The sequence below is a fragment of the Bos taurus genome, chromosome 10, assembly GCF_002263795.3.
Source record: "Bos taurus isolate L1 Dominette 01449 registration number 42190680 breed Hereford chromosome 10, ARS-UCD2.0, whole genome shotgun sequence".
NCBI lineage: Eukaryota > Metazoa > Chordata > Mammalia > Artiodactyla > Bovidae > Bos > Bos taurus.
Window position 1 is genome coordinate 61,394,514 of NC_037337.1, and position 27,414 is coordinate 61,421,927.

Genomic DNA, 27,414 nt, shown 5'->3' on the forward strand with positions numbered 1-27,414 from the left:
TAAAACATTTCCATGTGTCATTCATTCTGCATCTTTAGTTGCTGCTTTTCTTTCTTTTTCTTGTTTTATGAAATTTTATTATGAATATATTCAAACATAGAAAACGTTGAAAGAATTACACATGAATACTCACCACCTAGATTCTATAGTTATAATTTTACTCTATTTGCCCTGTCATCCTATGTAGCTGTCATCCATAAATGCTGCTTATTTTTGATGCATTTCAAGGAAAGTTGCATCTTACCTTTTTTTTGATCTTGTTTTCTTACATGCTCACCCCTATGAAACCAAGCATCTGCTTTACTGCCATGGACTCCCTTTCCAATGCTCTGCCCTTGGCCCTGGTTTTCCCTCTGACATGCCACCTGTGTACACACTCCACCAGCTTCTTTGTCTTCAGCCATACCTGCCTTTCCAGCTGTGATTAAACTCAACATTTTACCTTGACTCCAAGCCAGATTCCTCTCCTGATGTGCTCAAGTTTATTAATGGCGTTCCTATTCTTTCACTAATCTACAGTTTTTTGTTTTCTCACACTTTAGGCCATATATCAACTCAGTCTTCAAGACCTAGGAACCCACCATGAAAATATCTTGAATCTACTCAGCCTATATCTTTCCTATTGCATCTTTCTAACTTCTGGTCCAGATTTGCTCAGGTTACCCTGAAGGCCCCTTCTCTGTCTCCGGTTTATTCCTCTAAACCCTCCTTCGTGGTACTGATGGATTAATCTTCCTAAAGCATAGATAATGCCCTTCTTAAAGGTGTCGGTGGATCCCATACTGTTAATGAAGAGAGATGTGTATATGGATAATCGAAGCCTTTGATAGCATGAGATTTTTCGAGGATGAAAAGTGAGTCTGGCATACGCCTCACTAGAGTAGGGCTCCAATCTGCCAACTCACAGTTAGATAGAAGTTTGCTAAATGGCCAGTGTTTGTACAAGTGTCCTGGAAATCACACTTTCTGGCTAAGCTTGGATTGAGTCCTGGAATGTGACCTCCCAAGCAGAAGCAATAACCGTCAGGGTATAGACCTTACAGTTCTGACCCCCCACACCCTAATCAGACCCACCTCTGCAGCTCCCGAACAATTCACTGGGAAAGGAGGCTATACTTCCCATTCAAAATATCAGTTTCTTTTTCTCACTTTATCTCACTTCTTGTGTCAGAAAGTGGTGTTTTCTACTAAATTCTGCTGGGAGCTTTATGTGTCTTTTGCAAGTTTATGGACTTATACTGTGTTTGTAAATGTTTCACAATTTGTTGTTCGCACAGCCTGGAAGCTCCAAGAGCAGCAGCATGTATGAGAACTGTCTGGAACAAAGCAGGGCTATAGGTAGGTACAGTTGCACTTCCCTATCTGCTGCACTTCTTATTCCTTTTACGTTATGTGATCGTGTGTGGCCCTTGCTCTTAAATATTTCATGGGAAAGTCAGGTGTATATAACCAAACACTCTGAGAAGCCTTCCCACATTCTGAAAATCAGCTCAGGATGCCGTGTGTGTCAGTGAGAAAGCTGTGGTTCTCGCTTGCTCCTGTGTACTCTTCCACAGTACGGTTCTGCTTTATGGAGCCTTTCACTGCTTTGAATATCATGAAAGCTCTCTCACCGGAAAGGTGATTTCTCTACTCACAGCTCAAGGGAGTTCCACTTCAAAGAATATCAGACAGTAAGCTAACATGAAAATTGATGCTTGTCAGATCCATTAGGATTAAGAGAAAAGCTTTATTTCTGCTTGGCAAAGGGAACAAAAAGAGATCTGAAATGTGAGAGTCCCAATTAGAAGTTCATACACCCCATACTTGCCAGGGCATTAAATGTCTCATTACTACACATGATAATTGGCGTTGGGCACAACTCTGCCACAACACGGTTGTACGGCATATATAGACTATTACTTTGGAAATGTATTTTCATTAAACCTTTCTACTGCTAGTCATTTTATTCTTATAAATTGTTAAAAGTATTTCTTTGGGGAGGAAAGTTTTGCAGCTCTAGAGTAGAAGATAACTGGACATTATAAATAATGCAGTGGGGGATAGAGCTGGATAACTACGCTTAGGGAGTCAAATTAGCAGCAGCTTGCCAACTAGTAGGTAGTCTCTTACTTTCTTGGGTATTTGCATATTTCTTATAGAATTTTTCAATGTAATCCATTAATTTTATTATTTCTTATAGAGTAGGGATACATACAGAGAAGGCAATGGCACCCCACTCCAGTACTCTTGCCTGGAGAATCCCATGGATGGAGGAGCCTGGTGGGCTGCCGTCCATGGGGTCGCTAGGAGTCAGACACGACTGAGCGACTTCACTTTCACTTTTCACTTTCAGGCATTGGAGAAGGAAATGGCAACCCACTCCAGTATTCTTGCCTGGAGAATCCCAGGGACGGGGGAGCCTGTTGGGCTGCCGTCTATGGGGTCGCACAGAGTCGGACATGACTGAAGTGACTTAGCAGCAGCAGCAGCAGGGATACATGAGGATTTTGGTACCACTAGGATCATCACTTTCCTCTACCCTGCAAAATAATAGGAGTTATGAACTTGGGTAGTATTTTAAATTTTTTAAAACATAGTTCTTTCTGATTGAAATTAAAATTCCATGCCATTCTTTAAGCTTACTTAAAATTCTGAATGCATTCTTAATAATAAGACTAAAAGCAAATTAAATTAGTATCAAGTGTAAATGTATTTTTAAACCTGTGTTCTCTGCTGCTGCTGCTGCTAAGTTGCCTCAGTCACGTCCGACTCTGTGCGACCCCATAGAGTGCAGCCCACTAGGCTCCTCTGTCCCTGGGATTCTCCAGGCAAGAATACTGGAGTGGGTTGCCATTTCTTTCTCCAATGCATGAAAGTGAAAAGTGACAGTGAAGTCGCTCAGTCTTGCCCAAGTCTTAGCGACCCCATGGACTGGAGCCTACCAGGCTCCTCCATCCATGGGATTCTCCAGGCAAGAGTACTGGAGTGGGGCGTTCTCTAGGAGCTGCAATTCCTTTGTTCTTTCCTTTTTTCCTTTACTCTGGAAATTCCTAACTTGGATTTGATAGTCAGGAGCCTACCACATGTGCTTTGTACTGTTGTATCCGTTTTCTACCTGTACTGAAGCTCACTTTGAAATAGCTCCGTGTCCTATTTTATCTTATTCTGTGTTCTTCATTTATCCAATAATGCACTCAGTTATCATCAGGACCTCTGTGGGTCAGGCATTGAGCTAGTGCTGGGGGTGGAGACACAATTGCCTTTCAGGAAGTTTGCAGTGTAGCCAGAGGGCATACCTTAAACCAGTGCTTACAAGTATGATGAGCATTTCAAAGCCCAGGACACTGCGGGAACAAATAACAGGGAAACCTGACTTAATCTGGAGGACTAGAGAGGATCTTCTTATGGAAGTGACAACCAAACAAGACCTGAGGGGGTGAGGGGGGACCAGAGAGGGAACAGGAGAGGGAGCAGGAAGGAAAGGAAAGTATAAATGAATACTGAAATTGCTAAGTGTGCCAGGACCACTTCCATGATCACTGCAGGGAGAGAGTACAGGGGGAGCCAGAGGTGAGTTTTGGATCTGGGACAGAGTCCTATGGAACTCCAGAATGTTTCTCCCTGCCCCAGTATGTCTCTTCCCAGCTCATCTCCCTTCTCTCCATTATGTAGTCGTCATGGCATGCTCTTCTAACCTCAGCCACCTGGCTTCTAAAGGGGAACTCACTGAGTGAAAATCCTCAGCCTTTCTAGAATGATGTTGAATGTGCTGAATCACAACTGCCATCAGCCAAAGATGGAGAAGCTCTATACAGTCAACAAAAACAAGACCAGGAGCTGACTGTGGCTCAGATCATGAACTCCTTATTACCAAATTCAGACTGAAATTGAAGAAAGTAGGGAAAACCACTAGACCATTCAGGTATGACCTAAATCAAATCCCTTATGATTATACAGTAGAAGTGAGAAATAGATTTAAGGGCCTAGATCTGATACATAAGAGTGCCTGATGAACTATGGAATGAGGTTCGTGACATTGTACAGGAGACAGGGATCAAGACCATCCCTATGGAAAAGAAATGCAAAAAAGCAAAATGGCTGTCTGGGGAGGCCTTACAAATAGCTGTGAAAAGAAGAGAAGCGAAAAGCAAAGGAGAGAAGGAAAAATATAAGCATCTGAATGCAGAGTTCCAAAAAATAGCAAGAAGAGATAAGAAAGCCTTCCTTAGCGATCAATGCAAAGAAATAGAGGAAAACAACAGAATGGGAAAGACTAGAGATCTCGTCAAGAAAACTAGAGATACCAAGGGAATATTTCATGGAGAGATGGGCTCGATAAAGGACAGAAATGGTATGGACCTAACAGAAGCAGAAGATATTAAGAAGAGGTGGCAAGAATACACAGAAGAACTGTACAAAAAAGATCTTCATGACCCAGATAATCACGATGGTGTGATCAATGACCTAGAGCCGGACATCCTGGAATGTGAAGTCAAGTGGGCCTTAGGAAGCATCACTATGAACAAAGCTAGTGGAGGTGATGGAATTCCAGTTGAGCTATTTCAAATCGTGAAAAATGATGCTGTGAAAGTGCTGCATTCAATATGCCAGCAAATTTGGAAAACTCAGCAGTGGCCACAGGACTGGAAAAGGTCAGTTTTCATTCCAATCCCAAAGAAAGGCAATGCCAAAGAACGCTCAAACTACTGCACAATTGCACTCATCTCACATGCTAGTAAAGTAATGCTCAAAATTCTCCAAGCCAGGCTTCAGCAATACGTGAACCGTGAACTTCCTGATGTTCAAGCTGGTTTTAGAAAAGGCAAAGGAACCAGAGATCAAATTGCCAACATCCGCTGGATCATGGAAAAAGCAAGAGAGTTCCAGAAAAACATTTATTTCTGCTTTATTGACTATGCCAAAGCCTTTGACTGTGTGGATCACAATAAACTGTGGAAAATTCTGAAAGAGATGGGAATACCAGACCACCTGACCTGGCTCTTGAGAAATCTGTATGCAGGTCAGGAAGAAACAGAACTGGACATGGAACAACAGACTGGTTCCAAATAGGAAAAGGAGTACATCAAGGCTGTATATTGTTACCCTGCTTATTTAACTTATATGCAGAGTACATCATGAAAAACACTGGACTGGAAGAAACACAAGCTGGAATCAAGATTGCTGGGAGAAATATCAATAACCTCAGATATGCAGATGACACCACCCTTATGGCAGAAAGTGAGGAGGAACTAAAAAGCCTCTTGATGCAAGTGAAAGAGGAGAGTGAAAAAGTTGGCTTAAATCTCAACATTCAGAAAATGAAGATCACGGCATCCGGTCCCATCACTTGGCAAATAGATGGGGAAACAGTGGAAACAGTGTCAGACTTTATTTTTGGGGGCTCCAAAATCACTGCAGATGGTGACTGCAGCCATGAAATTAAAAGACGCTTACTCCTTGGAAGGAAAGTTATGACCAACCTAGATAGCATATTGAAAAGCAGAGACATTACTTTGCCAACAAAGATTCGTCGTGTTGAAAAGACCAAGGCTATGGTCTTTTCAGTGGTCATGTATGGATGTGAGAGTTGGACTGTGAAGAAGGCTGAGCATCGAAGAATTGATGCTTTTGAACTGTGGTGTTGGAGAAGACTCTTGAGAGTCCCTAGGACTGCAAGGAGATCCAACCAGTCCATTCTGAAGGAGATCAGCCCTGGGATTTCTTTGGAAGGAATGATGCTAAAGCTGAAACTCCAGTACTTTGGCCACCTCATGCGAAGAGTTGACTCACTGGAAAAGACTGATGCTGGGAGGGATTGGGGGCAGGAGGAAAAGGGGACGACAGAGGATGAGATGGCTAGATGGCATCACTGACTCGATGGACGTGAGTCTGAGTGAGCTCCGGGAGTTGGTGATGGACAGGGAGGCCTGGCGTGCTGTGATTCATGGGGTCTCAAAGAGTTGGACACGACTGAGTGACTGAACTGAAGCGAACCATCAGAAAAAAAGGGGCAAGGTTTTCTTTCTTTTGTTTCCCTCAAAAGCTCTCACCTTGATTTTTATTTTACATTTTTGAAGTATCGTTCCCCCTAGAGCAATGCTATTTCAACTTTACTCAAGATTTTTCTTTTTGTAAGTATATCCTTGTCATATAATCTAATATATTGTTTCTGTTTATCTTGGTTTTATGTCTCCTTTAATCAACAAACAATGTAACCCCTTATTCTTTCATGCTTTATACACGCCCTAATCTATTACCAGATCGAAACTCAAGAACAGACTTTTGTAATAAACACTTATTTGGAGCCTAGAACCTGTTTTTCCATAGAATTAATTTTAGCCATGATGTCTGTCTCCTCCATGGATAAGTGACCATGTTCTGCTATTTTGGTTTCCTATGCTAAACCTTGAGTGTATATTTTGTAATGACCAATACAACAATAGGAAATTCTGTTGTAAGCATCTGTTCTTTAGTTATACTCTGATTGTGGAGTAGTCTACGACTGATGCCAGTTTCAGTACACTGTCTTCCTTTTTGGTGGCCCTAAGGTAACAGTTAATAGCTGGGAACCTTTCAGAATCTTGGGGAGGTGACAGATGGTGTTTATAGTTTGAAAAAAACCCTCCAGCTGGATATCCTCTTCACCTGAAAAGCACTGAGCTACCGCATTGTTTTCTTAGAAAAGCAGGTTCTAATTCCCAGTGGGAACCAGAGTACTGTGACGCCATTCCCCAGCCCTTAGCCACTCAGCCCATGGAGGGATCGAGGGACTCAACCCCTGCTGCGGGGACCATGACAGGTATCAGTCCCTCCTATTGTGGCAGTAAGGACTTTCCTAACTCGATAGTCTTTTCATCCACAGACACCCAGAAATCAGGGGTTCCTATCTTGGGGCATGCCTGTGATGACTTGGGCATGTGTTTAAAAGTGATCTGAAATTCATGACCAGTCTCTAATTTAAGAGGAGTTGCCAAAATAGCAAATAGACAGTTTTTAATGGCTTTTCCCAGAGATTAATATGTAAGCATTTGAGAGACACCTATTCAAATGTTTTAAATAAATTTTGGCTTTTTAATTCAAATATATTTATTTATTAAAATATTGACTTAAAATTTGAATTCTGGTATGTAATAAGTACTGCAGTAGGCTTCTTGTTATTGAAGGAGTTAATTATATTATTGCCAGATGTATAAAAGATCACTGTCCTTAATAATAAATTCCCTTGTGGAAAAAAAATAATTAACAAAATAGCATACTGTTTCCCTAGCCTTCAAGTTAAAATGAAAATGTTGATATTTTTAATCAAAAAGATGTTAAATTCCCACAAACCCTAAGGGCTTTCACTTTAAAACTTTGGTACCTCCAGTATACACAGTATGTATGTATTTATTTCTGCCACAAATCTTCTCTTTGGCAGATTGGATAGTTTCTCAGAGTAATACTTGGCACAAAGAACTTTTGGAATGCATAATGCCTGGCATGTGTAGTTAAGCTCTCATCAGCCACACACTTTACCCTAGGAAGATTTTAAATTTGGGCATGAGGTGAGTTTTTTTTTTTTTTTAATTTAAGACCACTTTGCTGACTTAGATATAATGGTGCATTTGAAAAAAAGGAATGGTGGTTTTTTAAGAGAGACTATATAGACATTGGTGCTTTTGTGTAAGCCTGTGAGATGGTAAACTTAATGTGTTCAGCTCATGCCAGTGCTCTCTGAGGGGCAGATGAGTCAGCGCCCTATGCTAAAGGTTAACTTGAGGTCTTCAGGATGTGGTAGGATCACATTTGCTAAAAAAGAGAAACTGGGTAGACATTCAGTCATCTGTTCCTTCAGCTGACAGACATTTTTCTTTTGACCTGCTTTATACCAGACATTGATAATGAAGAAGATACATGGATAAATGGATTCTAATCTCTCCTCGGGACTCAAGGAATTTGCAGTCTTAAGGGGAAGACAGAGACATAAACAGAGGCCTACAGTTTGTTATGGAGTAGCACCCTACCCAGCTTGGGATGGGGACGGGCAGGGAGGAGTGTGGAAGGCTTCCTGGAAGAGTGGGATTCAGAATAGAATCTTAAAGGACACATAGGAGTTAGGTCAGGAAATGGGTGGCAAGGATGTTACGGCCAGATGGCAGCATCGTGGGCAGAGGCCCAGCATCGTGGGTAAACACACAGCTGAGCAGTGAGAGGAGCGCCTGCTGCAAGGTGGGGGCCGTGCTGAGTGAGGCGCTCACCCACATCCTTCAGTTTAATCTTCATAATGTGTTTTAAATCCAGCATCCTTATTTTACAGATACGAAAACTGATGCTTAGAGAGGTTAAGAAACTTGCCCTGGGTTGCACAGATAGTAAGAGGGGCCACTGGGATGATCTGAACCCAGGTCCATGTCAATTTAGAAGCAGACCTTTTACACTTTTGATCACATCCCACTTTCAGTAAATCTCTATGAGCAGGCACTCCTAAGTAGATATTAATTCACTCATGCATAAGTTCTCTATACTAACATATTATGCATGTATTATAAAATACACAACAACAGAAAATATTCAGTTAGAGTTAGCAGTAGACATTTAAAAAAAAAATCTTGCTAATTGCACTGGCTGAATACTATCTTTAGATAATTATCTCAAGGCCCAGTGTACATCTAGAGCATTACTGATGAAATAGACATAAATCCACATTTTAGTTAGGAAGCCAACATTCTGATCTAGTTAGATTATTCTTATTCATAAACTTATAATGTAGCTAAGGAGGTGCTTTTATTCAGTAAAAGAATGATCTTCAATCCTTGATTTCCTTGCAGTAGTCTTTTAGCTACTTGTGAAAGTATTTGTGAAAGTGTACTTGTGAAAGTATTTTAGCTATTTGTGAAAGTAAGTTTAGTTTAAATGGGATCACCTAATTCATAAATCCACTTAACTAAGCAAATAGAAACAGTCATATGTTGCCAAAGGCAACAGAGAAACAAGGTGCCCTATTGCCCTTCCTCTGTTAAATCCCACTCGTCCCTCAGAATATCCCATGTATGGATAAGACATGGGACAGGATGATGGGTAAGGACTGGACAGACAGGAGCAAAGGAGGATCAGGTAGTAGGGCTTTAGTCTTGACTGGACTTCTATTTGTTATGTTCTTAGGTTTCCATACTTGTGTATAAGAATCATAGCACTGTTCACTAAGATGCGAAATCCAGTGTGAAGTTGGTCCCCTGAAGGGGTTTAATTGGCTGGAAGGACTGATGTTTAAGTGAGACAATGGAGTCTTAATGTCACTACTCTAGGTACAGCCTCACGGGAGTGTTGTATACATATGACCAGAGCTGTAAATGTACTTGTTTAAACGGAAAAGCAAGAACACTATCCTGGCATTTGCAGGACAGGACCAGTAGAGTGGTACAAATTACTTCATGCCATCAGGTAGTGAAATATGCTTCAATTATCCATTCATTCAGTAACTATTTGTTCATGTCATAGTGTGTGCCAGGCATGTGCTAGAGGCAAGGGGTGAAGAAGAAGAAGCTGTGAAGAAGACAGACAGGATCTCCGTCTTCATGGAACATGCAGTCTAGAGGCAGTACAGATTTTAAGAAATGTAATAACAGAATAGAGTTAATTACTCTTGTGATATGGGCTTCAGAGGAAAGCAGAGAGACATAGTCTAGTCTGAGAAGGTCAGGGAATGCTCTCTTGAGAAAGACATGTTTAAACTGACCTCACCTAAGGATGAGGGTGATAGAGAAGGAGAGGGAAGGGCATGTCATAGAAGATAGCCTTATGGTGGGGATTATTTTGCAGGAAGGCCAGTGTGAGCAGGGGCAGAAATAGGAGGACTAGGATGCTAGGGGAGTTGGGCGCCCTGGAGCCAGGGTCTGGCTTGTTGAAGAGTCTTGAGTTGTATCCCAAGAGCAGTGGGAAGCAGTGAATGTGTTTTTAAACCTCTGAGAAATAGGATCAGATTTTCAGTTGTAAAAAGATCATTTTGGCCACAAGTATTAAATAGGATGGAGGGGGGAAAGCGGAGTAAGGGAAAGGAGGAGCTAACCTGAGGGGCTAGTTCTTTCCATTAGATGACAGAATGAACAGCAGCAGCTGGTGCAGGGCTGAGCTTGGTGAAACAGAACTTTGGCAAAGAGGGAAGAAAGACTTCTCATGGTTAATAATTTAAAATTAAGTAATGAGTCTTTTGAAGAGCTGTTTAAATAAATAGTAGATATTCAAGTTCCATATGGTATGTGTGGTTTTCTTGGTTCCAGGGCTACAACTCTGAGCAGCGTCATTTGTGGGTTTGTGCTGTTAGCTGGACAGTCAGCTCCCTTCCCATCCCCGCCCCCACCCCCCATCCCCCTGGCTGTTTCTCCTTCACATTTTCCTGGTTTGCCTGCTGTCTGCTATTGAAGCAAAGGGTCAGCTGAGGGACAGGAGGGAAGGGGCAGGGAGGCCAAGAAAGGATGCTTTCCCTCAAAGACTGCTTGTTATTTTATTTTTACAGGTCAAATCTCCAGGTTAATATTCATTCCTTGCATTGGCATGGGTGTGGCTTTTCCCTTCCTGTCAGTGCTGGACTCAGCCATGATTTTATTTATTGGTTACAAAGCAAAAACGCCATGCAATGATCTTTACTCACTGCAGGTAATGCACACGAGAGAGGGGTGCCTTCCCAGCGAGAGGCGTCACTGATGAAGCACTCATGTGGGGCGGATCTTTTCGATGACCCCTGCTACATCAATACACAGGCTCTTCGAAGCACACTTGGCCCTGCTGGAAATCAAAGCTCACCTCACCCCCTGGGGAGCCCGTGGCCCCAGGAGAGTAAGTGGCTGCTCTTTGCCTGTATGAGTTTCCTGTGCTGCTGTAACAAATTACCATTAAACTGGGTGTCTTAGAATCGGAGAGATGTGTTCTGTCACAGTGATGGAGGCCAGAATCCTAAATCAAGATGCAAGCCGGGTTGGCTTGGCTCGTCCTGTGGCTCTGGAGGAGATTTGGTTTGATGTCCGTCTCCTAGCTTCTGGTGGCTGCCAGCAATTCCTGGTGTTCCTTGTCTTGAGACATGCCACTCCAGTCTCTGCTTCAGTCTTCATTGGCCTTACCCCCATGTCTCAAGGCTCCCTTTCTTTTCTCTTACAAGACAGTGCCTTTCCCTTATAGGTAGGCCAGAAATCCAGGAAGATCTCATCTGGTGATCCTTAAATTAATTACATCTGCAAGGACCCCTTTTGCAAATTAGGTCACATTTGCAGGTACCAGGAGTCAGGACTTGAGCATATCTTTTGGTGCCACTATTTAGTTCACTGTCTCTCGTTTTTAAAATGCTATTTCCTTAGCCTCATTTTTCAGGGAGTTAAAAGAATTCTTTCTTATTTCAACCCCTCCCTCATCACAGTTAATATAGGTTAGAACTTTGTAAAGATGTCATAGATTTCAATGTTTGAGAACTTTGATTTTGAATCATCTTTTCAAGCACTTTGAATCGACTCCCAATTTTTGCTTTCTGCTGTGTGCTTTTCCTGAGGGAAGGATTGTCAAAGCCAAGAGATCATGTTTGTTTGCATGAGGAGCAATGGCCTCTATTTCACTTCTGTTTAGTGATGATGTTAATTTTATTCATTGCAAAAACCTTTAGTAAGTCATCTGTATAGCGCTAAAATAAGATGACATCTTTCTTCAGCTGTATACTATGAGTTAAATACAGTAAGACAAACATCATTTTCCTGCCAGATTGCTTCCAGGGATAAGACTATAAAGAGGACCATGAATAAATAAAAGCAAAACAAGTCAAAAGCCTATAATCAGCTGAAAAAGAAAAAAAAATGCTTTTCATAAAACTGGAGCTTATTGGACTCAGATTAACTTGGTGTCAAATTTGGCTCACTCCAAAGATGGAGAACCAGTCACTGGGAAAGTTCTTTCACTGGCCCAGGAAGTAGCTCTAGACTGCCACGGGTAGCTTTTCAGCTAATGTGGCTGTAATAACAGAATGGAATTTGAAAGGAAATTTTGCTGAGGCTGGGCTTCACTAGACCACCTTAACTTTCTAGAATGGGACAAAGGTTTTCATTACCATCCAGGTGGCAAGTGAGCTGTCTTTTTGCAAGTTTTCCAAGATCAGTCTTGGCAGTGAAAGAACCCATTTGAATTCTCTGGAAGCAGACTCTGAGATGGAGCTGGACATGCAGGATCTTTATTGTGATCAGTACAGGAATGGAGGGGAAGAAAGCAGGCTTGGGCAGAGGGAGAGGTGGAGCAACTAGGCAGGCCTAAAAAAACCTCAGCCAACTGTCCAGAGAGGATGGAGGCCCATCAGTGTTGTTTCATGTTGGGCCCAAGGGCAGGGCCTTTTAGCCCCTCTTATCTCAGTCTTCGGCTGTGGGCCCATGAGGGAGGGCAAGGCCATTGGGCCAACAGCTCTCTGCAGCTAAGGGAGACCCTGATGGGATCTGGGGTACTTGGGGTACTTGGTCCTTCCTTGAAGGGGGATCTGGGTAGTGCATCTCCATGTCCACCACAGAGGGCATCTTGTGCCATGGATGATGGGATATGCAATGAGTTTGGCTTTCTGCAGTGAATTTAACTGTTTAATGTTGAGTAGCCTGTGTGGATAACGTAACACATATTAGAGGGACAGTGTTTTTATTTTTGTCTACACCCCATGGCATGTGGAACTTCCCCGACCAAGGATCAAACTCATGCCCCCTGCATTGGAAGGGTAGAGGCTTAACCCACTGCACCACCAGGGAAGTCTTATTAGAGGGACAGTGTTTTGAAAAAAGTTTCTGGACCTAAGGTTTTGAAAGTCACTTTATAAGAGCATACACTCAGTAGCTTCCATTTCATGGACTTATCAAAGCAACAGTGTTTTATTAGAAAATACATTTAGTGAGTGGTCCAATTAGGTGATCTGGGATATTCTGTTATTTACAACTCAAGCAAAGAAACTTGGCCTTTTTCATAGGCAGTTCAATAATTTGAAAGACAAAATTAATCCATAACAACATTCCTATCATTAGTTGAAAGTAAATAAGGTTTGTTCTGTCCAAAATTGTAATGTCAAAATGTGTTTTCATTGATTCCAATCCCTTTCTCTTTCTCATCCTTTTTCCCTCTCCCTACCTTCACGGCAACATGTTTAATAATTTAGGTCTCTGGTCCTCTCTCACTCTTTATGTCCATTGAGAATTTAATATACCATAGCCCTCCTGGACTTCTTGCTGCCTTCTTGAGGTTAATTCAGTGTATCATCACTCCCTCCAAAAAAAAAAAAAAAAATTAACCCCAAAAGTATAAATAATGTTGATCTAAGAAAATCTAGTAAGACAGAGTGGGCCTTTCTTGGTAGCTCAGTTGATAAAGAATCTGCCTGCAGTGCAGGAGACATGAGTTCAATCCCTGGATTGGGAAGAGCCCCTGGCGAAGTAAATGGCAATCCACTCCGGTATTATTGCCTGGAAAATCCCATGGACAGAGGAGCCTGGCAGGCTACGGTCCATGGGGTCACAAGAGTTGGACATAAATTAGCGACTGAACCACCACCACAGTAAGATGGAGTAAGGATAACTTTATACATAATTTTGTGCAGAATGTCTTAAATGCACCTTTTAACATTTTCTCTATAATGTTTTCTACTGCCTCAAAAATTCTCTTTAGCTTCTTTAGGCATACTTAGCCTTCCTTGCCCTGATTAGTTACTAATTAGTTCACTAAAACAAAACAAAAACAAATCCAGAGACAAGAACCTATTATATCTTAAAAATGCCTTCAGGGCTCCTCAATTCATCCTGTCACACTGCTATTGGAAAAGCTCTGACATAATCTTTATTCTGATCAAACAAGGCAGAAAGAAATCATTCGTACTGAAACTGTTTAATTTATTTTTTATTATTTTCAGTCTTGGCTGCCATAAGAAAAAACCACCCTTAAATCCTATTGTGTAAAAAGGACTGAAATTTATTTATTTTACCCATTAGCCCCAAAGATAGATGGTAGCGGAGAAGGCAGTGGCACCCCACTCCAGTACTCTTGCCTGGAAAATCCCATGGATGGAGGAGCCTGGTAGGCTGCAGACCCTGGTAGGCTGGGTCACTAAGAGTTGGACACGACTGAGTGACTTCACTTTCACTTCACTTTCATGCATTGGAGAAGGAAATGGCAACCCACTCCAGTGTTCTTGCCTGGAGAATCCCAGGGGCAGGAGAGCCTGGTGGGCTGACGTCTATGGGATCACACAGAGTCAGACACGACTGAAGTGACTTAGCAGTAGCAGTAGCAGTAGCAGAACAGCTTTGCCATTCTGGACACTGGCTTCCATCTCTGGCCTAAGAACTTCGCTTTGGTAAGTTCCTCTATCTTTAGTCCAAGAGCTCAGACTCTCACCATCACATCTGTATTCCACCAGTGGGAAGTAAAGAAGGACATGACCCAGAAGTGGCAGACATCATTTGTTCTTAACCTGCCATTGGCAGAACTTAAACATGGGGCCATACCTAGCTTCATGTTACTCTAGCTGGGTGGCCATGTGCCCAGCTAAAAATAAGGAATTCCATAATGTAATGAAAGGGAGAATACACAATTGATACACAATTAACTGTCCCTGCCACAGCACACCTTTCTGCCACTCAAATATCCATGAACTCTTATTTTCACCTAGAACATTTGACCTTGCAAATACAGGAAATAATTACAGAATCCTGCCTGAAGTCTGTGACACGTGGGTGATGGTGAAGTCCTCTCAGTCAAGACTGGATGGGGATCCTATTTGCCAAGTTGTCTGCCCCCTTCCACATCCAAAATTAAGGAATAAGAGGAATAAGAATAGCCACAATAAAAATCCACATTCCCAGAAGAGAAGCAAATAAAACACACAGCAGTCACTGGTCCATTAAACAAAAAAGGTGGCTTCAGTCATGTCCAGCTCTTTGTGACCCTCTGGACCTGTAGCCCACCAGATTCCTCTGTCCATGGGATTTTCCAGGCAAAAATACTAGAGTAGGTTGCCAGGCTCTTTTCCAGGGGATCTTCCCAACCCAGGGATCGAACCCGGGTCTTCTGCATTGCAGACAGAGTCCTGGTAGCCCAGATGGTAAATCGCTGGTCCATAGTGATAACCAAATCCTGCCAGGCAGTAATTGTGAAGACTCCCTGAGCTCGAAGTGGAGAAGTAGATTTGCTTGGACTGGTTCAGCATTGTAGAAAGAATCTCCATGTCCACTGTCATCTGGGTTGTTGCTGCTATTATCCTTCGCATGTCCATCTAAAGTAGATGTGGGATAAAGTGCCTTTCTTGGGGTTTCACCACCTGTGCAGCTTATTTCCTGTTGATGTGGACTTGAGAAATTGGAGTTTGCTTTAGAGGGCAAAAAGCCATATACTAAAAGGGACTATGATTTCTTTTGCAATGTAACTTCCTTAAAAACTTAGTAGGATTTCACTCTATCCATTTAGAGTCAATTCCACATGAAATTTCTCATAATACTGTCCTTTTATTGCCTGAAGGATGCCTTCTCTCTTTCCTGTTATTTGTAATTTCTGTGTTCTTTTTTTCTTGATCAGTTTTGAGATTTATTAATTTAATTGTTCTTTCCAAAGGAATCAGGTTTTATTTAATTTTTTATTGTTTTCTGTTTCATTGACTTCCATTTTTATCTTTATTGCATCTTCCTTCTATTCTTTTACAATTTTCTCCTCTTTATCTAACTTGTACTATGTTTTCTTCTATTGCCTTTGTAGTTTTATTTCCAAATAAACTTATTTCACCTAAACTTTATATTTTCTATGAGATATAGGGATCTAGCTTAATTTTATCTAAGTGATCTAATTTTCCAAACTACATTAACTAAACAGTCTTCTCTTTTTCTAATGCCACTCTCCATTTTATTAGATTCCTCCTATATATGGGAATCTGTTTCTGGGCCTTTATTCTGCTTTTTATATTGGCCCACTTACTGTTTACCAGTGTATTAATTACTATTTATGAATTACTGTGGCTTTGTAATGTATCTTAATAGACATGTAGCTTTTCCTTGGTCTTACATACTCTCAGATAATACCTTTTTTTACCATTTCCCTCATCCCTCACTCTGATTCTGGCAGTCATCAATCTGTTTTCTGTTTCTGTGAGTTCTGTTTTTTTGGGATTTCACATGTAAGTCAGCTCACATAGTGTCTGTCTTTCTCTGTGTTCTTTCACTTAGCATAATGCCTTCAAGGCCTATCCTTGTTGCAGTTGGCAAGACTGCCTTCTTTTTTATGGCTGAATAATGTCCCACTGTGTATTTCCTTCATCTGTTCATCTGCCAGTGGAATACTTAGGATTATTTCCATGTCTTGGATATTGTAAATAAGGCTGCAGTGCACATGGGGATATAGATATCTCTTTGAGATAATGATTTCATTTCCTTCAGATATATACTAAAAAGTAGAATTGCTAGATCATATGGCAGTTGTTTTTTTTTAATTGTTTTTGAAGAACCTCCATCCTATTTTCCACATGGCTGCATCAGTTTACATTCATTCGCACCAACAGTGCACAAGGGTTCTCTTTTCTCATCAACATTTATCGCTTGTCTTTTTGATGATCGCCATTCTAACCAGTGTGAGGTGATAATTTCATTGCGGTTTTGATTTGCATATTCTTAACGATTAGTGATGTTGAGCACCTTTACATGTACCTGTTGGCCATTTGTGTGTTTTCTTTGGAAAGATGTCTATTCAGTTTCTCTGCCCATTTTAAAATCAGATTGTTTATTTTTTGACGTTGAGTTGCATGTGTTCATATATTTAGGATATTAATTCATCAGATAGATGATTTGAAAATATTTTTTCCATTTTGTAGGTTGCCTTTTCTTTGATGGTTTCCCTCACTGTGCAGACTTTTGGTCTGAAGTAGTTCCACTTGTTTGTTTTTGCTTTTGTTGCCCTTGTTTTTAGTGTCAAATCCAAACACCATTGCCAAGACTGATGTCAAGGAGCTTGCCCCTTGTTTTCTTCTCAGAGTTTTATGGTCTCAGGTTTTATGTTCAAGTTTTTAATCCATTTTTTTTCTCTTTCTTTTTTACTTTTTAAATTATGAAAGTATGATAACACATTTACAGGAGACTTGGAAAATATAGAACAAAGTTACATACGGTTCCACTATATATTACAATTTTCCAAGTAGACAAATTAAGATTTTTAATTGGACTTTTAATATCAAACTCAAAAATTAACAGAATGAATATACAGAAAAGTAGAAGGATATGGTAGGCCTGAAAAGCACCATGAACCAATTCAACATAATTAAAATTTATATAATTTTCACACAACAGTAGGATACAAATTCTATTCAAGTTATCATAGAGTATGAACCAGGAGACACTGGAACATATCCAGGGACATAAAACTAGGTGCAAAATTCTTTAATCCATTTTGAGTTGATTATTGTGAATGGTAGAAGATAAGCATCCAGTTTCATTCTTTTGCATGTGGTTGTCCAGTTTTCCCACGCCATTTATTGAAGAAAATACCCTGTCCCTGTTGTGTGTTCTTGGCTCTTTCGTTGGAAATTAATTGACCCTGTATGTATAGATTTATTTCTTGTCTCTATGTTTTGTCCCATTGATCTATGTGCCTGTTGTTATGCCAATACCATACTGTTTTGACTACTATGTTGTTAGTGTTAGTTGCTCAGTTGTGTTTGACTCACTGTGACCCCGTGGACTGTAGCCTGTCAGGCTCCTCGGTCCATGGGATTCTCCAGGCATGAATCCTGGAGTGGGTTGCCATTCCCTTCTCCAGGGGATCTTCCAGCTTTGTAATATAGTTTGAAATCAGAACACATGATGCCTTCAGCTTTATCCATCTTTCACAAGATTGCTTTGGTTATTTGAGATCTTTTGTGGTTCCATACAAATTTGGGGGATTGTGTGAAAAAAAATCCCATTGAAATTTTGATAAAGGATTCTGTGGAATTTATAGATTGCTTTGGGTAGTATGGACATTTAAAAAATATTCTTCTAATTCATGAGCCCAGAATTTCTTTCCATTTGTTGGTGTCTTCAGTTTTTTTTTTCATCAATTTCAGTTTTCAGTGTACAGATCTTTCACTTCCCTGGTTAAATTTATTCTTAAATATCTTTTTCTTTTCAACATTATTGTAAATGGGGTTGTTTTCCTAATTTCTCTAATAGTTTATTATATAGTGTATAGTTCAGTTCAGTTGCTCAGTCACGTCCAACTCTTTGTGACCCCATGAACCGCAGCATGCCAGGCCTCCCTGTCCATCACCAACTCCTGAAGTTTACCCAAACTCATGTCCATTGAGTCAGTGATGCCATCCAACCATCTCATCCTCTGTTGTCCCCTTCTCCTCCTGCCTTTAATCTTTCCCAGCATCAGGGTCCTTTCAAATGACTCTTCGCATCAGGTGGTCAAAGTAGCGGAGTTTCAGCTTCAACATCAGTCCATCCAATGAATACCCAGTACTGGTCTTTAGGATGGACTGGTTGGATCTCCTTGCAGTCTAAGGGACTCTTAAGAGTCTTCTCCAACACCACAGTTCAAAAGCATCAATTCTTCTGCAATCAGCTTTCTTTATAGTCCAACTCTCACATCCATACATGACCATTGGAAAAACCATAGCCTTGACTAGATGGACCTTTGTTGACAAAGTAATGTCTTTGCTTTTGAATATGCTGTCTAGGATGGTCATAACTTTCCTTCTAAGGAGTAAGCGTCTTTTAATTTCATGGCTGCAATCACCATCTGCAGTGATTTTGGAGCCCCCCAAAATAAAGTCAGCCACTGTTTCCACTGTTTCCCCATCTATTTCCCATGAAGTGATGGGACCAGATGCCATGATCTTAAGTTTTCTGAATGTTGAGCTTTAAGCCAACTTTTTCACTCTCCTCTTTCACTTGCATCAAGAGACTTTTTAGTTCCTCTTCACTTTCTGCCATAAGGGTGGTGTCATCTGTATATCTGAGGTTATTGATATTTCTCCCAGCAATCTTGATTCCAGCTTGTGCTTCATCCAGCCCAGCGTTTCTCATGATGTACTCTGCATATAAGTTAACTAAGCAGGGTGACAATATACAGCCTTGACGTACTCCTTTTCCTATTTGGAACCAGTCTGTTGTTCCATGTCCAGTCCTAACTGTTGCTTCCTGACCTGCATACAGGTTTCTCAAGAGGCAGGTCAGGTGGTCTGGTATTCCCATCTCTTTCAGAATTTTCCACAGTTTATTGTGATCCACACAGTCAAAGGCTTTGGTGTAGTCAATAAAACAGAAATAGATGCATTTTCTGGAACTCTCTTGCTTTTTCCATGATCCAGCGGATATTGGCAGTTTGATCTCTGGTTCCTTTTAGTGTATAGAAGTGAAACTAATTTTTGTATATTAATTTGTATCCTGTAATTTTACTGAATTTGTTTATTCTAGTAGTTTTATTTCTTGTGGAGTTTTTGTTGTTTTCTGTATATAATGTCACCTGCAAATAAGACAATTTTGCGTCTTCCTTTCTGATTTGGATGTATTTTTTGTCTTGACTGATTTCTCTGGTTAGGACATCCAATACTGTGTTGAATAAAAGTAGTGAGAATGGGCATCCTTGTTCCTGATCTTACCAGAAAAGCTTTGAGCTTTTTACCATTAAGTGTGACGCTAGTTATGGACTTACATGGCCTTTACTATGTTGATGTACGTTACCTCTATACTGACTTTGTTGAGAGTTTTTTATCAGAATGGATATTGAATTTTGTCAGATGCCTTTTCTGCCTTTATTGAGGTGATCATATGGTTTTTATCTTTCATTTTGTTCATGTGGTGTGTCACGTTGATTTGTAGATGTTGAACTCTCTTTATACCTGAAATAAATCCCACTTGATTGTTTTAATTTATTGTTGATTTTTGTGTGTTAGTATTTCTTTGAGGATTCTTACATCTATATTCATCAGTGATATTGGCCTGTAATTTTCTGTTCTTGTGGTGTCCTTGTTTGGTTTTGGTATTAAGAGTAATGAGTTTGGAAATGTCCCTTCCTATTTCTTTGGATGGGATTGAGAAGAATTGACATTAATTAGTCTTTAAATGTTTGGTAGAATTCACTAGTGAAGCCATCTGGTTGTGGACTCTTTTTGTTGGATGGTTTTGATTAGTTGTTCAATTTTCTTGCTAGTAATTCCTCTGTTGAAATTTTGTATTTCTTCATGATTCAGGCTTGATGGGTTGTATGTTTTTAGGAATCTATCCATTGTTTTCTAAGTTATCCAACTTGTTGGCATATAATTATTTAGTCTCTTATGATCCTTTGTATTTGAGTGGTATCACTTTTATCCTTTTTCTTTTATAACTTTTAGAAAAGTTATATTTTTAACAAATGTTTGGATGATTGAAATTGTAATAATTTGGGAAACTACGTTAGGAAAATAATGTCCATATCCTCAGGCTGACCCATGATCTATTGCCTCTTTTCAAGATGATATAATGTCTGTTTTTCTTTTGTTTTGTCCTTGTCCGAGAGCACTCCACGATCTCAGAATAAACCAAAGCCATCATGCACTCAGATGTGTGTGCCTAAACACACTGTGTGCATCTCCCTCACGCTCACATAACACTGCATTGCTTGCTTATACAAACAAACACGTAGCTACTCATCAGAAGTGCTCTATTACGCCTGAAAGCAGGCAATGCTAAGGCCAACTACGAATATTAGTCATCAAGTCTGGACACATTCCTTCAGGCTTTTTCCTGCTAACAATAGATAGAGCCTGATTGTGTGTAGAGAAGAATATCTTTAGCCGTTAGATACAGACCAAAGACATTTGCAAAAAGATATATTGGTGAATACTGTGTTGAAATTGTGATATACAGAGAGATGTTCTTCAATAGGGAAAAACCTATAATGTATTAACAGGAGACTGGATTATGTCCACAGAGCACTTGTCTGGTGTAACTTGTAAAACTTAAAAGTCAAGAGGATTTCTCATTTGTGAGACCCTTGTGAAGGGTATATAAACATTCCTTTGCATTTATAAAGAGAAATCTGGCTTCTACGAAAAAGAGCCTTTGCACTTAAAAAGACAAAATCTGATTTCTGTGGTTATTTTCCTAGTAAATTTACTATATTAAACACAACTTTTGGGAATCCCCTGGAAGTCCAGTGGTTAGGACTCTGCCCTTCCACTGCAAGGGGCATGGGTTTGATTATGGTCGGGGAACTAAGATCCTACATGCTGTGCAGCATGGCCAACAAAATAAACAGATAATTTTTATCAGGATTCAGACCTAAGAATTTTGTGTTATTGCTTCTGGAGATGTATGTCATCCTGATGGGCTTGCTATCTACTTAGAGACCTTTGTAGAGTGGTTGGACCACTTTTGAAAATGAAAAGATTTTCTCACCTAAACCAAGGGTCTTAGAGTGTAGTGATTAAGAACCTGGGCTCTGATGATAGATCTCTTTCAAATCCCTGATCTACAACATATTAGCAGTGTGACTTTGGGTAAGTCATTTAATCTTTTTAAAGATCCATTTCCTTCCTGTCTGATTTTGAGGATAATATATGTAAAGCACTAAGCAGTATCTATCATACTTAATAAATGGGAACCACGTAATAGTTGTTATTACTGTGAGAACCAGTAATACTGTAACGGGCTACCTGAATGTACCTTCTTAATCCCCCGGGCTCTCAACTTTGGATAGCATTTATTCTGTAGAGCCATGGGGCCTTGCCTCAGACCATACCACCCTGATGTTTTACCTTCTTCTACTTGATCAATTCTGCTTTGTCTAGGCAGGTGAATTACAAAAACAGCAGAGTGGTCATTTAATAGGAATGCTGTGAGCTTTAGCATAGCTTTAAAGTTTTTGGACAGAAGCATCTCAGAAACACATTGGTAATTTGGGTTAAAAGAAAAAGCTAGATGCTAAAAGTGGGCATAGCCCAAGTTACTGTAGGCATTTTCAAAACATCTGGGAATGTTTTAGAAGTTATCTATAATCCAGGTACAGCATAAACCTCTTTCTCCTTAACCTACAGCCCTTGGGACATAAAGAGCCTCTCTCTGCACTTATGAAAGCAGTTCTCATGAGTCAGTTCCATTTCTCATTTGAAAGGAAAACTCCTGCACCTGGGCAAGCCTTTCCCTGTAACAGAAGCCAAAGGCAATGTTTGGATCTACCATTAAATTAGAGCCCATTGGAAGTTCTGGAAACAAAAACCCCAATTGTTCTAGAAATAGCACTATTTAAAAAGTACCTGGCACACAGTAGGGCCTCAAGTTATATTTTCTGAATGAACGAATGACTGAATGAAAGGATGGATGAGGAGGTAACTTGGTGGTATCTCTATTTTTTGACTTCAGCAGCACCAGAAACTGTTCAGCCAGGTGCCACGGCCCAGCCTGCCAGCTCACATTCTTTGCCACACATTAAGCAGCAGCTGCGGAATGAAGACTGCTACCATGGCAAGCTGAGCAGGAAAGCGGCAGAGAGCCTTTTGGTGAAGGATGGGGACTTTTTAGTTCGAGAGAGTGCAACGTCTCCTGGCCAGTATGTGCTGAGTGGGCTACAGGGAGGCCAGGCAAAACATCTTCTCCTGGTGGATCCTGAAGGCAAGGTATCATTGACCCACACTACAGTTTCAGTCTTGTGACTCAGGTTATCCTGAATGATAGGTCTAAAACCTGATACTGAAGGGTGTTTAAGGTTAGGGTTTACTTTGTCTTGAACCCTCCAGCTGGAGCAGAAGTGGTAAATAGAAGCTAGTGGAGGAGTTTGAGTGGGAGTCACCCTAGAGAATCACTTAAAGGGCAGCCTCTTTCTGCCCTTCTTAATGCAATTCAGTGAATTAAATGAATACCTACTGCATAGAAGTTCAGGGATTCACAGTTAACTTGCTGAGTATCACACAGAGACTTTACTTTTGGGATGCTTGTAATTTCATAAAACAGATGCTTAAATAATTGAGAGTGGACAGAGGAGCCTGGTAGGCTGCAGTCCATGGGGTTGCTAAGAGTCAGACACGACTGAGCGACTTCACTTTGACTTTGCACTTTCATGCATTGGAGAAGGAAATGGCAACCCACTCCAGTGTTCAGTGTTCTTGCCTGGAGAATCCCAGGGACGGGGGAGCCTGGTGGGCTGCCGTCTATGGGGTCGCACAGAGTCGGACACGACTGAAGCGACTTAGCAGCAGCAGCAGCATAAGAATGGTTCAGCCAAAGCATTATGGTATTTCTCAGGATAGAGGGGGTGCTTTGGTTGAGGCTGACTGAAAGGCTTTTTTGCAGGGTCTGACATGTACGATGAACCTTGAAAGAGGCCAGCCGTTTTAAAGGTGGACATTTGGAGCATAGGGAAGGATCACAGGAGCAAACAGAGCAGTGGAATAATATTAAACCAAACGAGGTATGGCTAGAGCAGAGGGTGCCTGTAGACATAAATGAGCCAGGACAAGAAAAATGAACAAAATAGTAAGTCCTTCTCTATAAACAATTACTCTAAACATAAATGGATTAACCTTCCCAAACAAAAGATGCAGAATAGCTGGATGGATAGCTGAATAGACAAGATCCAACTATATGTATGCTATTTATAGGAGACTCACTTTAGATTTAAGGACACATATAGGCTGAAAGTGAAAGGATGAATAAAGATATGCCATGCTAACCCAAAGATAGCAGAGGTGGTCATACTTTTGTGACGCAAATATTTATACGAATAGGGACATGATAGACTGTATCAGAAAGAAACATGGCAAAGAAGTTGGTTGCAAATTTGGATTAGGACAAGTGTTTACCATTTTCCTAACTGGGAATGACAGTTTCTTTAAAAAGATAATTGGGAATGAGAAAATAGTTTACTAAAGGATACAGAATTAAAAAGTATTTTACTTTTCTTTGTTCAGCCAGTTATCTCATTCAAGGATATGTCTGTTTTTACCCTGTGGTTGTTTATCCCTTTCAGAACTGTTAGGATTTTGCCTAAATACATTTGTATTTCCTTTTCAAGGTGAGGACCAAGGATCATGTATTTGATAATGTTGGCCACCTTATCAGATATCACATGGATAATAGTTTGCCAATCATCTCTTCTGGAAGTGAAGTAAGCCTTAAACAACCAGTGAGAAAAGATAATAATCCAGGACTTTTGCATTCTAACAAATGACCATTTGGAAGTACCATCACACTGATGCTTCAGGAAAGTTCACTTTGTATTAGGACACAAAGATAATTCAAATTTGGTTTCTAGGTACATTAGAGCACAAACTGTGAAGTGTATCTTTCTGAGACCATCATGGACTAGGTCCTTTACAAAACAAAGAACTAAGAAAAATTGATCTTCAGAGAGTGAAAATCAGAAAAGGGGAAGAGGATGTGTCCATTTGAAAAGAAGTTATACATATGCACGGATGTCACTTTGTAAGGCCATATTGTGTTGAGAACAAGCTAAAAGCACAATTAAAATTTTACATGCTAAAGACAACTTGAATGAACTGCTGGGGCAGTGGTATGTGCCTTTCAACTTGATAATTTGGGGACATTTTCATATTGGGGAAATAAATTTCAAATGTCTTCATATTCTATAACTATAGAACCATTTGCCAAAAGAGTTTTTCCTTGTTATAAGAATCAGAAGCAATTTGCTTAATAGTTACTGACTTTATTTTCTATTTAGCAGCATTTTCACTGCAGTGTTAAAATAAATTTGACATTGAATTTGGACTGTGTCTGTGCCAGTGGAATCAAATGGAAGGCCACTGAAAGCACTGGTCTGTCTCATTGGCCCGTCCCGTTTGCTAGTTAAAAGCTTGGAGCCCAGCTTCTTTGGCCTAGTATTTCTCAATCTTTGCTATTTGGACTGTTTGCATGTAACATATGACAAGCTAAAGAAGCCAAATGTATCAGTCATTTCTGGTTTCATTGCGTTTCTCCCTTCTTTCCTCTTCCCCTCACTCCCCTGACTCCCCAAAAGAGCTCGTGAGTGCATGGATTTAAAAAAATGACAAACCAGTTCTTCATGGTCTGTCTCCATATTGGTTTTATTCTTATTTAAAGTACTGAATTTATTTTAAAGTATGGGGAAATATCCCCTTGATTGGCGGTGACTGACTCATAGTCCCTCATCTACATGTATCCTTAGCACCTTTTCTAGATATGACCAGACAAAATGTACCAGGGAGAAGACACTGAATGAAAAAGTTGAAAGGTTTGCCACATGTTGGCACACCTGGTAAACTGATGAGGTAATGAAGCATTGTGTAGGTTAAAGCGCTGAACGTGGTCTCAGTATGACCTTGAGCAAGTTGCTGAATCTGTCTAGACTCCAGATTCCTCATCTATAAAATGAGGGAGCTGGACTAGGTAAAGTCAGAGGTCCATTTTAGCCCTACTGTAATATGAGTTTATAAAAAGCAAATTTCCCCTTTATTGGGGGTTAGTGTTGATAACCAGTCTGTATAATTAGTCTGGAAACCAGTTTTTTTCCTTTAGTCTGTGTCTGTACTCACTGAGTTCATCATTCAGATAGCAGAGATCTGCAGCCTTTCAGTTAAAAACATTGGAACTTTGGGAAAATGTACGTAGTGGAGATAGAAGTAGATTTGCTTATTTTGAGTAGCAGAAAACAGCTTTGCATATAGAGATATGGCCATTACTTTAGAATTTTTTTATCATGAATTATCTGGACAATTGCCTTAATTCCACTTCACTTGGGTATGTAGATAAATCTTTGCAATTGTGAAATATTTGCTAAATTTTAAATAAAATATGAGAAACTTCTTTTGGATAGAAATCATCAGAAATTAAGCACACTGAACTCTAATTATGTGAAGGTTTATGCTTTTATTTTACTTACACTGTCATTGGCTTCTTCGATATGTTGTTTTCTTTTATACAACTAGAAAATAATCTATTTTTCCTCAATTTTGCATACATTATAATTCTTGATTATTTGTCCTCATAAAGGGGATCAGCATGGGTATAAATCAGTGAAATTTATGGGTGATCTAATTACCTTAACAGGGTTGTGGTCTCATTCTGGTTGAGCAGAGTGATAACTGGGTTGGGTGGAGGAAAGAGTTCTTGATGCTGTTAGATGCGAAGAGAATGACTGATGTGAGCAGTATACATAGATGATCAGTATTTGTAATAGTATAAGTAGTTAAATGGGCAAATACTGTACTTACAGCCACAGGCACAGTTAAAAGAAAACGAAACAACAAAAGAAGATTGATTGCATGCTATTTTAATGTCACATTCTTATCTTCATCTATCTTAAAGCAGAAATCCATTTGCATATAAATATCTGTAAACAACTTTTCAAAAAAATAAATGATTATTGCTTTATGACAATTGACAGAATATGTCTGATGTTTGGGATTTGGAAAATTTATCGTTTGTAGAATGTGTCAGGGACCTGACAGGAAACAGATGGCTCACTTAAATTGGGTAACTGGAGAAAAGTTTAATAAAGGGACTATTTACAAAGGTCTGGGCAGAGTATGGGAAACCACAAGGGAGGAGGCAGTGCTCTTCAGCCAGTGGTGGAGGAACGGGAGGGAGCAGTAACAGAATCTGCAGAGTCCTGTGAAAGGGCTGCCTATTAGGAGCTGTGGGCTACAGAGGAGGGGCTCTTAACCGGCCCTGGGGACTCCACTGGGAGGGGAGGCTAAGGGGCATTATACTCTCTGGGCAAAGGATAGCCTTTCAGCAAATGATGCTGGAGCAATGGTACATCTGTAGGCGTAAGAAAGAACCTCACATTTTATGTAAGTATTAACTCATATGGATTATGGACTTAAATGTAACATGTAAAACCATGATAACTTTTAGGAAAAAAACACAGAGGAAAATCTTCAGGATATGAGTCCTTAGACATGATCCATTAAAGGAAAAACTGTTATGTTGCACTTCATCAGAAGTACAAATTTTTGCTCTGTGAAAGCTCTGTTTAGAGGATAAAGGACAAGCTATGGACTGGGAGGAAATATTTGCAAACCACATATCTAGAATACATAAAAAAAATTCAGAAAAGTCAACAGTAAAAATTCTAATTAGAAAATGGGCAAAAAAATGCATAGACATTTCACTGAAGATACACAGATGACAAGAAGCATGTGAAGTTGCCTCATTTCAGTTAGGCTCATTTCACACGCTAGCAATGTTATGCTCAAAGCTAGGCTTCAGCAGTACGTGAATTTAGAACTTCCAGATGTACCTTAGCTAGTAGGGAAATGCAAATTAAAGTCACAATGAGATCTTACTACACACATAACAAAATGAGTAAATGAAAAATAATAACAACACCATGTTGGCTAGGATGAAAAGAAAGTAGATCATGTGTGCATTCCTGGTGAGAATGTAAAATAGTACAGCCACTTTGGAAAGCAGTTTGGTAGTTTATTAAACAACTAAGCATGGAACTTACATTCAACCCAATAAATTGTACTCAATG

General features: G+C 40.1%; 1 protein-coding gene across 5 annotated transcripts in view; it reads left to right on the forward strand.

Moving 5' to 3' along the window:
• SHC4 (SHC adaptor protein 4) overlaps nucleotides 1-26,312 on the forward strand; it is a 177,194-nt gene extending 150,882 nt beyond the window's left edge. Inside the window, exons 9-13 of one of the 5 annotated variants that reach the window (XR_009496037.1) lie at nucleotides 1,278-1,338; nucleotides 10,615-10,794; nucleotides 22,323-22,576; nucleotides 23,250-23,367; nucleotides 23,971-24,050. Coding sequence is in view for 4 of the 5 variants with exons in the window: in XM_059890432.1 (XP_059746415.1) it covers nucleotides 1,278-1,338; nucleotides 10,615-10,794; nucleotides 22,323-22,576; nucleotides 23,971-24,126 (651 nt within the window). In the remaining variant the exon portion in view is untranslated. Of the gene's footprint in view, nucleotides 1-1,277; nucleotides 1,339-10,614; nucleotides 10,795-22,322; nucleotides 22,577-23,249; nucleotides 23,368-23,970 lie in introns of all 5 variants that reach the window. The other 4 variants (XM_059890432.1, XM_005211817.5, NM_001205912.1 and 1 more) reach the window with 4 other exon arrangements.
• Nucleotides 26,313-27,414: the final 1,102 nt, after the last annotated feature.